Source organism: Panthera pardus, unplaced genomic scaffold (genome assembly GCF_024362965.1).
Source record: "Panthera pardus isolate Hobbes unplaced genomic scaffold, ASM2436296v1 HiC_scaffold_8, whole genome shotgun sequence".
NCBI lineage: Eukaryota > Metazoa > Chordata > Mammalia > Carnivora > Felidae > Panthera > Panthera pardus.
Window position 1 is genome coordinate 81,678,128 of NW_026527013.1, and position 16,908 is coordinate 81,695,035.

At 40.5% G+C, this 16,908-nt stretch overlaps 1 protein-coding gene across 7 annotated transcripts in view; it reads right to left on the reverse strand.

Annotated features, from left to right (window-relative positions):
- The window catches only part of GSAP (gamma-secretase activating protein), a 205,123-nt gene that overhangs the window by 78,239 nt on the left and 109,976 nt on the right, over positions 1 to 16,908 (reverse strand). For 4 of the 7 annotated variants that reach the window (XM_053898189.1, XM_053898185.1, XM_053898190.1 and 1 more), the window contains exons 1-2: positions 11,355 to 11,581; positions 873 to 949 (exon numbers count right to left, since the gene is read on the reverse strand). In XM_053898189.1, coding sequence (XP_053754164.1) covers positions 873 to 949; positions 11,355 to 11,463 — 186 coding nt within the window. In that variant the 5' untranslated portion in view covers positions 11,464 to 11,581. Of the gene's footprint in view, positions 1 to 872; positions 950 to 11,354; positions 11,588 to 16,908 lie in introns of those variants that run through there. The other 3 variants (XM_053898187.1, XM_053898188.1, XR_008420570.1) reach the window with 2 other exon arrangements.

Sequence of the window (16,908 nt, forward strand, 5' to 3'; positions counted from 1 at the left end):
GGACCCTGGCTAGTAGGACAGAGCATAGTAAAGGAGTGAATCTTTTTATACTTCCTTTTATTTAATATAATATATATGATAGAGATTGGGAGTGGCTAAAACAAGTCTATGATATTCCTATAAATAAAACTTTTTGAATCACACAGTTTCCTTAAATGCAGCATACTTATAGACACAACTTAAAATAACTATTTTTTTTAAAGATTTTATTTTTAAGTAGTCTCTATACCCAACATGGGGCTTGAATTCACAACCCTGAGATCAAGAGTTGCATGCTCCACTGACTGGGTCAGTCAGGTGCCCCAACTTAAAATAACTTTTAAGCAAAAAAAAAACAAAACAAAAAGCAAGCAAACAAAAAAACAGTAATACATCTACGCAAAGCAAACTGGCCACTAAAACTATTCTTTCGTGTTTCCCTACTATAGTAATCAGTAAAGTTAAATTTTCATTCCTGATAACACTGAACATTGAAAACATGTTAAATAATGCCTCAAAACAGATGATACCTAAACAGATTATGTAATCATATTTAATATGTTTCAAAGATCAAAACTTTACATATTAATTAGGTTTAAACGTCTTTCACTTAGCATTTGTTCCTCTGAAGAATGGAACTTCATTTATTCAAAAAATTTGAGTGCTGGGTCAGATATTGTGTGTAATTTTTGTTTAAAAAAATATTTCCTAAGACTCAATTTCAATTAGTTTGTTGAATCTCATAAAATAAAAGTCATGTTAAAAGTTAAATGCCAGCACTTATTCTTACCCCTCAGTAAGATATAGCATAAAATTCTGTGAAAAAACATAAATGGTTAAAATAGTAAATTCTATGTCATGCATATCATACCACAATAAAAAAGCATACATACCTTATAGGTATAAATAACATTTCCGTTTCTTTCAACATTTAGTATACGTAAGCTCTCATAATTATTTTCTAAAACACCTAAAATGATAATAGCAGCAAGTTAATATTTAACAGGGAATGTTTAAAAACATATCTAACAAATATTAGTGAAAAGCCAAATACAAAAGAGTACATACTGATGATTCTGTTATATAGAGTTTAAAAATAGGCAAAACTAATCTACTTAGTGACCTTTAGGGAAGAGGAAAGATCTAGTGATTGGGAGGTATCTCAAGGGAGCCTTCTGAGGTGCTGGTAATGCAATATGTGTTGGGTATACTGATATACTCGCTTAGCAATAACTCACTGAGCTGTACACTCTTAACCTAAATACTTTTCTGTATGTTATACTTCAATACATTTTAAGTAGCTATTAGTTTGTGCTTTATGTATTTTGAAACTATGTTATTAGAGGTATAAAAATTTAGTGCTGTTATAGCTTCCTGGTGGATTAACATTTAGGAACTCAGCAGAGTTATCAGATGAAAGCAACAAGATAAAAAGCAAGTAATAGTCAAGTCTTTTCTCACTGGCTATGAGAGTATAAGGAAGAGTCTATACCAGAGAAAGCATCAACTTCTCAGTTTATTTTCTCCCATGGAATGACATGTGGTGGAGGGTCAGGTAGATCAGTAGAGAGGTGGGGAATCTCTCACTGCTGAAGGAGCCCTCAACAAAAGGCTCCGGCAGTGTTGTGAACCCCAGGGTTCTCAGGGCAGAGAGAGGGAGAAGAGCTAACATGGACAAGTACTGAGTCAGTGTGGAGAAAGAGTATCTTCAAGGTTCCCCAACTTTTCCTGGGGTGGTTTCAGCACAGGTACCTAAAGAAGGTCTGCGTTGATAGCTCCTGATAAAGAGGCCTCTGAATGAAGGCACCCCAGCTGAGAACGCAGCTATGGATAAGATGATGGCCACCCAGAGGGGGCCTGAGTCGATTGCAACTCCCTTGGAGAACTGCAGTGCACTGGCTATGCACCAAGTCTGGTTGGGGGGCGGGGGCAGCTTTCCCCCCATGAGGGCTGCCAGGTAAAACTTCTTTATTTATTTGGGGGGGGGGGCAGGGTGAGAAACACACAGAGAGAGAGAGAGAGAGATAGAGGGAGAGAGGGAGAGAGGGTGAGAGGGAGAGAGGGAGAGAGAGAGAGAAAGAGAGAGAGAGAGAGAGAGAGAGAGAGAGAGAGAATTCCAAGCAGGCTCTGTGCTATCAGCACACAGCCCGATGCTGAAATCCAGAATTGGATGCTTAACCAACGGAGCCACCCAGGCATCCCTAAGCTTTTGCAATTGCATACGGTTGTGCCTGAAAAATCACACATAGCTTTTTAACCAGGAGCTGGACTAGTTAATCCCTTTTTTCACCATAAAATGCCCTTTTTCATGAATACATTCTTTTTGCTTTTAAAGTTTACTTTGATTACAGTATAGCAACATCAGCTGTCTTCTGATTAGTGCTTACATAACATTTTTTATCCTTTTATTATGAATCTTCCTGTGTCCTTACACCTAAGATATGTCTTACAAGCAACATCCTTTAGAGTATGTGGTCCGTTTACATTTAATCACTGATATGTTGGGTTTGTATCAATGATATTACTATTTATTTTCTATACGACTCAATTGTTTTTTCTTGCCTTCTTCTGGATTAATCAAAAAACTTATTTAATTCTCCTACTTATTAATTTGTTATACAATCTTTTAGTATTACTACTTATCCTAAAGATTACAATACTAGTCCTTAACTAATTATGTTTTCATATTACGGGATGGCAAGAAATGTGAAGCAAGTGAAATGTCATACACTGCTAACAGGAATATATATTGGAAAACTGGCAGTAGCTACTAAAGCCGAACATACATGGCTCAGCAACTGTACTTGTACATATATCGCAATGGAAATATACACTTATTTCAGCAAATGACACATGTAATTTCTATAGCACTATGGTTCATAATAGCCCAAGCTGGAAACCCAAAATATCCATCAGGCAAAGAATGAATAAATTGTAGGATACCCAAACAATGGCCTATTGTACAATAGTCATAATAACTTGTTATGATGTTCAACATAAATAACTGAGCAAAAGAAGCCAAGATCCTGCCCCCTCCCAAGAAAGGTTCAAACTATATGATTTAATTTATACACAAGTTTCGAAAACAGGCAAAATGAACGTATGGTGCTAGTTGAGTGATTGCTGGAAAGGGGTATATGAGACCTTTGTGGTTCTATTAATGTTCTCTTTCCTGCTCTGAGTGCTAGTTACAAGGGTCTGTTTCATTTTGTGAATATTAACTGAGCTGTACACTTATGATCTGTGTACCTTTCTGCATGAAAGCCATATTTTGATGAAAGATAGAAAGGTCCTTTATACAAAACATTTAACTTGTAACTTAACTGACCATCATATTTTGGTCAAAATTTTGGTATATTCCTCTCAATTCTACAATTAAGGGATTAAAAATTTTTTTAATGTTTATTTATTTTTTTGAGAGAGAGAGAGAGAGAGACAGGGTGTGAGCAGGGGAGGGCAGAGAGAGAGAGAGAGAGAGGCAAATCCAAAGCAGGCTCCAGGCTCTGAGCTGTCAGTACAGAGCCTAAATGAACTGTGAGATCATGACCTAAGCTGAAGGAGGACACTTAACCGACTGAGCCACCCAGGTGTCCCTACAATTAAGGGATTTAAACATTAGTAGATACAGCTTTGATAATTATCATTAATTGGAGAGAAATACATATTTCCCTAATTTCCACAAAATCGCTTCAACTTGACTCATTTTCCCCACACATGAATAGTGTTTTAGATGTTAAATTATGTTGATCATGACAAGTTTCAATATTCAGAGAAGACATATGGCAAATATTCTCCAACTCAGAGCAAATTTCAGGTTGTATTCCTGATTTAAAAAGAAAAACAAAACAAAACAGGATAACTGGTGACCTGGAGCCCTGTACTGGAACTGGAGGTGGGAAACATTTCAAAAGACAAAGAGCAGGTTTTGTAGAAAATGTGGGAATCATCCTGGCATCTCTCTTCCCCATCCCTCACAGGAAGAAGCTGCCTGGATCTTCTAAGAGCAAGGTAAAGGCAGGGGGCGAAGTGCTGTTTTTGTTTTAACGTGGGCACATCCATTTTTCAATGTATAATGAGCTGTCAGACTCACTTCCCACTGATTTAAAAATAAGGATAATCACCTAGTCTTCTTAGGAGAATAGTATGATTCAATAGCTCGCCGATAAATAGCACTTTACAATTTACTGAGTTATTTTTAGCTCAGCCACACTGTGTCAGCTTTTACAGGCTCACTGTACTAATGAAACATTTGAATTTCAATGAGGTTCAGATACTTGGCCAATATATCAAAAAAGTGGCACAGACTAATCTCAAACTCAGAAAAAAGGTAAACAGAATAAACTAAGTTTCCTGTATCATGCTTACAATAGGCAAATGGATAATTACCAAAAAAATCCTTTAAGGTAGATTTTGTAGACATCTAAAGAGAATTTCAGGGAGTTTTTTTTTTTTTTTTTCATCCTGCACATGACTCAAAACTTCTGGAATGTAATGTGTCAATATTTTGAGAAGTACTTTTTTTCTTTCAAGATTATAAGGATGCTGGGAGAGACCCTCTCCAAAGTACACTTAAAAGGTTTCAGCTAAGATAAGAAACTCCTTTACAAGAAATCTCGCTAAGAAAATTCAATTTACTTACAAAAGCACATCTATTTCCAAAACACTAAACAATTTTTAAAAATCCCCATACAGATTACAACAAATGATATATGCTTGTTCCATTAAATTGGTGGTTCTCAACTCTGGCTTTGGGTTAGAATGATTAGGGGAGCTTTTATTTTTTTATTAAAAATAATTTTTTAAATGTTTATTTATTTTTGAGTGACAGAAAGACAGAGCATGAGCACGGGAAGGGCAGAGAGAGAGAGAAAGACAAAGAATCTGAGCTGTCAGCACAGAGCCTGACGTAGAGCCCGAACCCACGGACCACGAAATCATGATCTGGGCTGAAGTCAGACGCTTAACCAACTGAGCCACCCAGGTGCCCCTGATTAGGGGAGCTTTTAAAAGAACATGGATGCCCAAGCCCTACCCGAACTATCCTGACTTTATTGGGCTGGTGAGGAGCCCAGTCTCTGGTGTGTGTGTGTTTAAACTCCCCATCTGATTCTAATGTGCAGCCAGGGTTGAGAATCACTGAATCACATATTTGTATTATATATTAAACAATATTCATTAAATAACATAACTAGGACCAACTTATAATGTAATCATGATAGAGTTGAAAAATAATAAAAATAATGCCTTTGTGGATCTGTTACGTAGTAATAACTGCAGTCTTAAAATAATCCTGTAGTTAATAAGTTCATGGTTCTCATCTCAAAAACATCTGAATTAGACAAATTTGGCAATGTTGGAAATCCAGACACCAGTGTCTCACCACACACTATTAACCCATCCTCCCCGGATTAGTTGCTCATGGTTTAGACACACCCTTTTAAAAAAGAAGTAGTCAATAGCCTCTTTGCTTATTCATTCTGACTCTTCTCCCAGTAGTTCATCACTGGAAAGTCCAGAAGAGGAAGTTTAGCAATTCAAATGAGGAAATGTGGTTTAATTTTACAGTTCAATGTCCTCAGAGCTCATGAAGCAAAAATGTAGATACTTGCATAAGTGAACCTACTGAAGAAAAGGAGAGTACCTCCACACTAAAAGGTGTTGGCAAGGCACAGTTCACGTGAAATCAAAGCTGGTTTGTCAGATACTCTCATGCGTTGCAAGCTCTTCTTTGCCAAACACAAGTGATTTCCTTTTATAGGAAGATGTTTGCCAAATGTGTAAATTTTGTTCCCAGCTGCATTCAGACAAAAATCAGATGAAAGTATTTGTCTTCCAACGAGGGGTCTCACAGTGTTACACAAAAATTTGAATTGCTCCTATATAGATCAGGAGGTGCTAAGATAGGATTATACCTACAACACGTGTATGCTGTAAATAATTCATATAAGTATTTGTCTCAACGTGCCGAGATATTATAATTCCTAAACTTATAAAGTAAACATCATTATGTGGTTTATACCCATATTCTGAATGAAATGAAAAAGAAAAAAAAGGATGGGGTGCTTTAGTTAAGAAGCAATAAGAAAAGTATGACAATTAGAAAAGGAGGCTAGGAAGGTAGGGGAAGGAAAAGCGAAAAGGATAGTATCAATACTGGCGTGCAGCGCTGGTGGTATAGTGGTGAGCACAGCTGCCTTCCAAGAGAATACTGGAACAATAAAAAAAAACAATGTGGCTAAGCCAGACCTCTGGCCCTCAAATCTGTCTGGGGGTATATAGGAGGCAACAAAAAGACATTACTCTTGAATCAGTCATCTGGTAAAATATATCACTTCTCTGGTAAAGATGAATGATTACAGTATTTGAAAGATGAATCAATCTGTGTATCAGATCTAAGAATATCAAAGAAGGCAAGAATATATACGCAAAGAAGCCTACATTCTTTCTGGTCTTAAATATAGATGACATTTAAACCTTCAGAAATATGCATACCATATACACTTTCTTAGTTTCTTGAAAGTGATACATGGCAAGAGGGGATTAAGCATTGGATAAAAAATTAATAACCTGAGATCTGTTGTATTGCAATACACCAATAGGTAGAACATGTGATTTTTAAGTGTGCCATTTATGGAAGCAACATAAAATAACAACCTAGAAATAAATCTAGGAAAAAGTGTGCAGAACTTCCATGAAGAAAATTTTAAGACTTATTAAGATCATAAAGAGAATCTAAATAAATAGGAAATTATACTTGGTTCATAGTTGGAAGATTTAATATTGTAAAGATGCCAATTCTCCCAAAGCTGATGTACAGATTCAATGCAACTCAAATCAGAATTCCAACAGATGTTTTGGTGAAATCTGGTAAGCGGATTCCAAATTATATATATATAAGATATCAAAGGACTTTGAATAGCCCAGATGGTCCTTAAGACTGCCGAGGTGAGGGGGCTTACTCCACCAGGTATCAAGACTTATCATAAAGACAGTTATTAACACGTCTTCATCTTAAGTTGACAGAAGGAACAAAATTAAGAAGCCAGGAAGGGAGACCCATACATATGTGGAAACTTGATATGTCACGGAAGTGGTTTTGCTGTCAATGAGAACAGGTAGGTTTATTTGGTTAGTGTCACTAGAACGATTAATACAGAAAACCAAGACAATTTACAAAAGAACATTTTAACACATGTAAGCTATAAATAACAAAACCAAACCATTTACCCACCACCCAGCTTAAAAATAGAACATTATCAAGACTTCTGAAGGCTCTTGTGTCCCCTCGTCAGATTCCTACATCGTATCATGTACAAAAATAAATTCCAGATGGATTAGAAAACAAAATGCAAAGAGCAAAACCCTGAAAATTTAAAAATGTCTTCGTAACTTCTAAATAGGAGAGGATTTCTTTACAATATCCAAAAAGGCACAAACCAAAAAGGAAAAGACTCATAAATTAGACTACACTAAAACTAAAAACTCTCAATTATCAACGGCACCCCATAGCAAACTGAAAAAAACAGGATGAGAGAAAATATTTGCAACATATGATGATGAACCAAGGATTGGAAACCAGAATAAAGAACTCTTAAAAGTATGAAAAAAAAAACATGATAGAAAAATGGACAGGATGAACAGACATCTCATAAAAGGGAAACTTGAATCGTCAATAAATAGAGAAAGATGCTCAACTTCAGACCACAATGACATAACATTTAGACTCACCCATTTGACAAAAAATTACAAATCTGGAAATACCAAGAGTACCAAAAACATTTCTACACTGCAAATGGGGTTGTTAATAAGAACAACTACTTTGGAAAACAATTTGGCACTACCCAGGAAAAATGAAGAGGTACATAGCCTGTGACTCAGCAACTCCAGTTAGATATCCACCTTGGAGAAACCTGTGCATGCCTGCACCGGGAGACATGCATAAGAAAGTGAGTAAAAGCATTGATTGTAATAGCAAACCCCAGAAACTTCCCAAATGTCACCAATAGAAAAAGCATAAGCAAAGCTAGGAAGCACCCTGAGATGGATTAGTATCCATGATACTTACCAGTGAGTGTTCAGGGATGTGGGATTAACACCCGTAGGAGGAAGAAGGAAGGAGGTCCACAAAGTGGGGAGAAGACAAGCTACCATAGCCTCAGGTAATCTCAGAATCCCCTATTGGAGAAGCTCTCAAACTGAAATGGATTGTCAAAGTTGTCCTGTGTTGAGTCAAAATGGTCAGGCCTTTATATCCCACTTTAGTCCCTAACTAAAAGTGGGCCACACCCAACACATCCTGACTTTGGGTGAGGAAGGAAACCTTCTGTGGAGGCAATCCCTGAAGGGGCTGACAGAAGATTATCTGCTAACTACCCTCAGCACCTGGGACAAGCCCTTCCTTGAAAGGAAGATCTAAGCAGGGCACCTCCATGTCCACCATAGCATTGTGTATTCCCACAATGGAATACTATACAGCAGTGAAAAATAATGACCTATAGCACTGTGAATATAAGAAGAAAAAAAAAAGCAAAAAATACATATAATATTCTTTCATTTAAAGTTCACAAACAAGCAAAATGAAATGATATTTTGCATAGGGAGATCTATACCTATTTATATAGCTTAAAACTACAAATAAGATAAAAGTTTAAGTAGTTATTACCTCCAAGAGGTGAAGGATAGAGAAATAGGATCAGATAGAGAGACACAAGAGCCTTCCAAAGTCTTGATATTATCCTATTTTAAGGTGGGTACATGGTTTTTGTTATGTATAGCTTATATGTGTTAAAATATTTTGTATAATTGTTTTAATTTTTAAAAGAAACATTTTTTCTATTTATTTCAGGAAAGACCGTTTTCCCAAATTCAACCCAGAACCAGTAGCGTACGTAGTAACCAAATCTGATCTCCCTACTCTGTAACCCCTGGTTGACTAAAATACTATCACATAGGCACTTAATTTCCATGGCTAACTTAGTCCAGCTCCCTGGCTATTTTGCCAGGAATATGTCATACTTAGAGAGTATTACTTAGCACCACTAAGAAATCTTTAATTGTATTTGTTGATGTAAAAATATTAAGTCTTCAAATCTAGGAAGCAAGTGTGTAGAGAAGAGACATTACAATGGTATAATTACTTATAATTTACATTTGAAAAGCTGAGACTTTGAAAGGAAAATAATTTGTCAAATGTGTGGAGTAATAACCATGCTAGAAATAAATCAGAATCCCAGATTCCCTTGCCAGTACTACAAATTATGGAAGAGGAATTAACTGTGTTTTTTTTTTTTTTTTTTTTGAGCTACCACCCACTGGTGATCCTTAGGAGTAACAATTCTGGGGGTGCCTGAGTGGCTCAGTCGGTTAAGCGTCTGACTTCGGCTCAGGTCATGATCTCACGGATTGTGGGTTCGAGCCCCGCATCGGGCTCTGTGCTGACAGCTCAGAACCTGGAGCCTGCTTGGGATTCTGTGTCTCCCTCTCTCTCTGCCCCTCCCCTGTACACACTCCATCTCTCTCTCCTTCAAAAATAAATAAACATTTTTTAAAAAAAGAAAGGAGTAACAATTCTGTTAGCATAACAGAGCTACTAATCTTGCCAAGGTGCTCTGCAAGAGGGAAATACTACCAATATCAGAAAAAGCTGGTATTTCTAGTAGGTTTACCTTCTGAGAACCCAAGTGCATCTGTTCAGCGGAATGTCAATACACAAGTTTATATTTCTTCACAGATGAGTGAAAGGCACAGGAAGCTAAAGCTGAACTGGCTCACATAGAGCTTTTCAATCACAACACACATTACTGAAACACAAGACTGGCATTTCACACTTCGCGTAACTTCTCATTTGCAGACACCTGCCATTTAGCTATAGGAGGTGAAGGCTCAGAGAAAAAACTACTTTGTGGTGGAAAGCAGACTTGGGGCTGCCTATTGTATTTTAAAAAGTTAAAGCTTCCAAAACTCTTTAGGAGACGAATTTTTTTTTTTCCAAAAAAAGCTACACGTTACTAATAATGACACTACAACAAACTCAAGCGTTAAGCTACAGGAAGATGACTCCTTATTTGGAACTAACAACCAACAGGCCAAGACAAGCTACCCTACAAATAATTCTGTTAAAGACATAGGATGGTGTGAAGACAGAAGGCAGGGAGAGAAAACTTTCACCAGAGTTAAGGAGAAAGAAATTGTAGATACGAGATAACCCTTCCAAAACAACACCCTCCAGCAGTCTATAGCGTGTAAGGAAAAACAAGGGCAGGGGCAAACACACTGAAAAGCTCCTGTGAACAAGATGGGATCCAGGGTAGCATAGCTTTTGAAGCTGAAGTTAAGCCTTGAGAATGGATCATTATTTGCAGCAAGCTTCTTAAAAAGAAAAAAAAAAATCTGAGAAATCAGAGTTCCCCTTTTTTTAAAGTTTTGACTGATTAATGCTGGAAAGGCTCAAAAGTCACTTTTCTCTCCCTCATCAAAACCAAAACAAAAGATTTTTTGCGACAGATGAAAACCAAAGCCTCAACTGTGAAGGAAGTGTTCTCATTCACCCTGAGGAAGTAGAACAGCAAACCTGTCACTGTCTCACACTCCTCTTGCTAGCCCGCACAGGCTAGTGTTCTGGGCTGGTGGCGATGGGCTTGGAGCTTCTTTGGAAAACCGGAGGCTCGAGTTCACTGCTCACATCCTGCAGGCAGGCCCCTGCCCTCTCGCGCTTCACATCTGAAGAGGCACGTCCACTTCGCTCAGAAACACACCTCACCAATGTGAGGAAAAACTGTGCAACCGTTAAGTATTTCTATGGTGGCCTTCTTGGTGGCCTTGATTCATCTTTTCTCATAACGCAAGAACTTCCAGGAGCCCCCAGTCTTGGCAGAGCCCCTACAAGGGTGATGAACCTTCCCAGGCAGGTGAGATGCCAATGAAGCACGCAGAAGACCCTGTCCCACTCCCTGCAGACTTGGACCGGAGGATCGTGCTCCTCCACGCCCTGCCCTGATGAGGTGATGCTGAGGTATCACTAGTGTCCTCGGCCTTTCTATTAAAGGTGAGTGACTAGGCAACAAGTGAACCAGAAGCTGGAGGACTCGCTAGAATAAGCAGTGCAGTACAGCCGCGACCTTGCCCAGGGCTTGCCCCTCCGACCTGCACCAGTGCCCGGGGGTGAGGGTGGCAAAGCACAGACTCCAAAGAGGGAAGCTCACCCCTTCCGCACCAACCTTCTCAGGTTGGCGGGGGCTGCAGGCAGCTCCCCCTCTGGTCAACGCCCCCTACCCCCTCCGGTCCTGGGAACCCCCTCGGCAGGAACCACTCAGACTTCACCCCTCGCCGGCCCGCACCTGCCCCCCGCCCCTGGCCCGGACGCGCGCCTCCAGCACCTGGGCCGCCGCCTCGGGCCCCGGCGGCCGCTGACGCCACCCGCTGCGCCCGCAGCCACGGTAGCACGTCCTTCCGGAGGTCGAAATCGGAGACCAGACGGAGAGCCATTGCCCGGACGCGGCCAGCGGGCGGCTCGGGCCCCGCGCCGCGGGCATTCCCGGCCCTCCGCTCCGCGCGCCACCTCGCCCTTCTCCCCAGCGGCGCCCGCCCCTCCTTCCTCTCCCCCGCCTTCCCGCGCCAGCCGCTTTCGGTTCTGCTGCGGCCCGGCCCGGGGAGCCCGGGGCGCCGCCTCCTGCAGGCCTGCGCCGAGCCCGGAGCCTCGAGCTCGGCACCGCGGACTAGGAGGAAAGGGGACTGGGGCACGGCGACCAAGCCCACCCGGCGCGAACCCTCTACGTGCGCCCTTCGGGCGGAGGGCAGATGAGTGGAGGGATTTAAGGGCCATGGAGATGTCGCTGAACCGATGGTTTTTAAACTATGCTGCGCGTTAGAGGAGGCTCTAGGCTTATTTTTCTTTTCTTTTTAAATCCTCAGGTGCTTCCTCTGCAGCAAAGTTGGAAACCACTTGACAAGAGAGAGAGGTATTTTAGCGGGATCACCTGAGAAGGTTCTAGTTCATCGCGGGGCTCGAAGCCTGCAGTATCCCGGGCCTACTGACCCAGCTGCAGGGAGATAAGGTTTCATTAGCAGTATTTAGGTAGCATCGGGGAGCTTGTGAAGAAGATAGTTCTATTTTGAGGGAGATACTGAGACCCTGGAAAGGGTTAACGATCTTAACATAAACAGGTCCTCTGCCAGTTCAAGAGGTTCCCTTTTTACAAAAGGAATTGTTTAGGATTTTATGAACTGGCTTTTACAAAGCTGAATTGTTGACTTGTTTAGGATTCCCGCTGTGACTAAGTGCTCTCATTCTTCTATCTTGGGCAGGACACCTTCTCATCCCCACCCCTACAAATAAATCTGGTGTTTTCTTAGTCTCACCACTTTGCTTTTTATATATATACGTATTATATATATAGTGTGTGTGTGTGTGTGATCTGATTTTTTAACTTCATTTACCCATTTTGAGGGAGAGTGCACGTGAGAGTGGGAGAGGCAGAGGGAGAGAGAGAATCCCAGGCAGGTTCCACGCTGCCAGCACTGAGCCCAACACGGGGCTCTATCCCACCAACCCAGATATCATGACCTGAGTGGAAATCAAGAATCAGACTCTAAACTGACTGAGCCACCCAAGTGCCCCTAGCTTTCTTCTGTTTCCCATGAATGCACCCTCAGTAAGTTTAATGGGTGTTGTGCCTTTGGCACTGACAGATTCAATCCTGAACATCAACACCCAGTTATTACTCCCTAAAACAAGGCTACCCTCATGTCCCTAGGCAGAAGACCTTGAGTAACAGCTGATGGCCCTAGGATAAAGTGCCTACACTTTAAGGGACTTTCCAGCCTTTGCACCTAGAACTTCACCTCCAGACTGATCTAATTTCCAGAAGCTGATTCCTCTGAAAAACAAACAAAAAAAAAGAAAACAAAAATCAAGTCCTTCCAATCTGGATCCACAAAGCCTTCTCACAGCTTCAGCCCACAGCAATATTCCCAACCCCGAACTCCTAGAAAGATACTGCCAGTGTGCCTCATTTCATAGTCATATACTGCCTCAAGACGTGAATACCGAATCTCGAGTCTTGGCACATCCCTCTGCCCTTTTGCCTCCTATCAGGGGCACCTACCAGAGCACCTGAAAAGTGCTCAACAGTTATTGAAGAATAAAGAAATACAGTAATAGATGGAAGAAAGCCTTATCAGATGTTTCTCAAAGTTAGGCTCTGAAAACTGCCTGCCATGCAATCATCTAGGAAGTTGTTTTACAATTCTTAGGCTCTAGTATAGACCTGGGTGAGGCTCAGAAATGAGCATTTTAGCCAGAACCTCAGGTGATTCTTAGGCTAAGGTTTGAAAATTATCCTAAATCAAGGTAAAAGAAGCTATTGATTTTGCCCTAGAGACATGCGTCTCCACCTGAGGTAGTGGATGATTTCAGGTAGAACCCCACTACTTACCACCACATACCTGAGAACATCTTCCCACCTGTAAAGTGCATGCAGGTTTAACAGAAAGGTTTGAGGCTACTGATAATGCTGCTGCACAAAAGGAAGACCACTGAAGTCATGGGGAGCTACTACAACAAATGCTTCATACCAAATGAAGCTTGTTGCTTTTGTCATAAAGTCTTTCCTTGTCTATTTTAAAATTCAGTTAAGTTTCTGTTTTTTTTCCCCCCATAGTTAACCTCTATTTTTGCCAAGCAAGACTGATATTATCCTCATACATAATCCTCATCAAGCAGTGATTATATAAAAATTCTCTTCAAAATTAAGTAAAAAGGAACATAGAGAACATAAGAACCAAGATAGCAGAAAGATGAGGCCCAAACTATGGAGGAGTACATGAATGGCTGAGCTCAGAAGATCATTTGCTAGGGAAAAAAGACTGGTGAATGGTGACTTACTGGTTTAAGATTTGTGAAGGGTTAATAGAAGAATCCTAGCGGATTATCCTTCAACTCTAGAGAAGACAGAACTGGAGACAGTGCTATCCTCTTTATTTAAAAAGCTGCCTCATTGATGGATGTGTTGACTTGATTATGGTTCTCATTTCACAATGTATATGTGTATTAAGTCATACTGTACACTTTATATATAATTTCATTTGCCATTTATACATCAGTAAAGCTGGAAACAAAAGAAAGCTGCCTTACATAATCATCAGGCACTGGAACTGACTTTTGGGGAGAGAAGAAATATTTCTGCTTCTTGAGGATTTTAGAAATAAGCCACTGTCTTCCTTAAAATCCACACATAGCACAGAATTGGAGACTTAAAGATCTTGTAATCAAGGCCTTTATTTTATAGAAGAAACTGAGGCTCAAAAAGGTGAAGTGAGTGTCTGGTATAAAACAGCAAAGTTAATTAAGCACAAAGTTGGGGGCTCAGAACAACAAGTCTCCTGCTACTGGTGTTTGTGTTAATACATCCAGTGAACTGAACTAAAGTACTCTTACCTTACAGCCTGACGATTTCTAGTCATCCAAATACCACACCCCGACTGGGGGTGGAATTCTCGGACCACAGTGAGAAATTGCAGAACTTACAATCGGTTACACTTCTGGCTCTTTTGATTTTGGCTCGGGTCATGATTTTGAGGTTTGTGGGATCAAGCCCCACGTGGGGCCCTGCAGTCAGTGCAAAGCCAGTTTGGGATTCTCTCTCCCTCTCTTCCTACCCCTCCCTTGCTTGCACGCCATGTGCTCTCTCTCAAAATCAATAAATAAACTTAAAAAAAAGTAAAAGTGAATCAGCTCAAAACCAAACCCTGCATTTTGGAGGCTAATCCTTTGAAAGCACAGCTAAGAATTTTTTCATGAAAATGAATAGAAGTTACCAGAATGTCCATTAGAATCTAAATGAAGGTAAAGTGTGCCTCTGCCCTTCACAGGAAATAATCATTAAAGTTCAGTAACTAAGATGCTCACTCACAACAAGGTAGATATATGTAGATATTGAGAAGGCCGCTTCCCTATAATAATTTATTTTTTAATGGAAATATTTAATATGTACTTAAGTAAATAAATATTTAATGTGGTGATCATTTGACTTCCCCCAAATCCACTTGCCACCAGTCAGGTGGTAACACATCCTCTGGCCGGTGATTGATTTGGGAATGGGCAAGTGCATCAGTCAGGATTAAGTTCACCGGAGGTTAATGAAAACCTAAATTAAAAGTGAATCAAACATACAAGCTTTTATTTTCTTACATAACTGGAGGTGGGCAGTACAATACTTGTGAGGGCAAGTCCCTAAAGTTATCAGGGAGCCAAGCTTCTTCCAGCTTTTTGTTCTACCAGCTCTTTGAGTGTATCCTCATCCTCATGATCTAAGATGACCGTAAAAGCTTCAACCTTTTTTGTTTGCGTTCCGGAAATCAGAATGGAAGACAGATAAAAGAGGATGCTACTTCTCTTTTTAAGGGTACTTCCTGGAAGTTCTACCTAACATTTTTATTACATTTAATTGACTAAAACTTAGTTATATGGCCAAATATAGATGCAAGGGAAGCAAGGGAATCTAGTCTTTAGCTGGCGAGCCATATGTCCATATAAAATCAGAATAATATTACTGAAGAGAGCAGAGAGAATGGATGCTCACAAGTAATTAGAGGTCTCTATCATGAGCCTGAAACCTAATCCTAGACAATGGGCTATAAGGAAACCTATGCGATGTTATTTCTGGGAAAGATTTATCTACTCCTTAAAAAGGAGACATGGGAAAAGGTCTTTTTCAGCCTTTATGTATTTGAAGGCCTGCATATGATTCCTGGAACTTCACCAGTCTAGCTCTGGTCTGAAGACGGAATCCACGGATGGAATTGGGCAGAGCCCAGAGAAGTGCAAAGAAAGGGAGCCCTGGCATGTCATTCTTGGCACCCGCCCTACCTTTGGCCTTTCTGAGATTAAAGATAACAAACTTTCTATTGTTTAACAAGATTGAGTCAGGCTTTTATTTTACTTGCAGCCAAGGGTCTCAGCTTTAAAGGGCTATCATTTCAAAGTTCTGGTAGCTTCCACCAAAGAGTGGTATGATCATAACAAGTTTTTTATTTTAACAGTTACATTGTCCTGTATCTTTGTATTATTCTTATTAACATAAAATGAAATAATGTGAATGGGGTTGGCATGGAGGGAAAAAAGCCCAGATAAGCAAAAAGAGTTCCGGAGCCCTAAAGACTTAAGAACCCCTGGATTGGGGCGTCTGGGTGGCTCAGTCCTGAGGTTGAGCGTCCGACTTCAGCTCAGGTCACAATCTCGCGGTCCGTGAGTTCGAGCCCCGCGTCGGGCTCTGGGCTGATGGCTCAGAGCCTGGAGCCTGCTTCCGATTCTGTGTCTCCCTCTCTCTCTGCCCCTCCCCCGTTCATGCTCTGTCTCTCTCTGTCTCAAAAATAAATAAACATTAAAAAAAAAATTAAAAAAAAAAAAAAGAACCCCTGGATCTGATCACCCTTGAAACTCATTCTATCAGCACATTTTTCAATTACAGGAGCCACAGATTTCCTTTATTGTGTTAAGCCCGTTTGAATTGGATTTTCAGTTACTTTTGCTAACCGCACGTCAAATCAGGGATTCTCAAACTTGAATAAGCATGCAAATCACCTGAGGATCTTGTTAAACTGTAGATTCTGAGTGGGCAGTCTGGGTTCTACACTTTAACAACCTCCCAGGTGATGCTGCCACTGCCGGTCCACAGATGACACTATGAATTGTAAAGCTCTGCTGCTTATTGCAATGATCTTTCCACCTGTGTATTCCTACTTTCCTTTCACCCCCAAGGAGGGGCCGGTGAGGATAGGCTGGGATGTGCTAGGTGTGGAGACACCCCAGAGTCCAGAGAGAAGTCTAACATGGGGGTGAGTACAGATTATGTAAGTTAGAACCAGGCCATGGGCCACCAGTTCCAGTGGCAGACCACAGAAAATCAGGAACTGAAGGCAGGATGGTTTAGA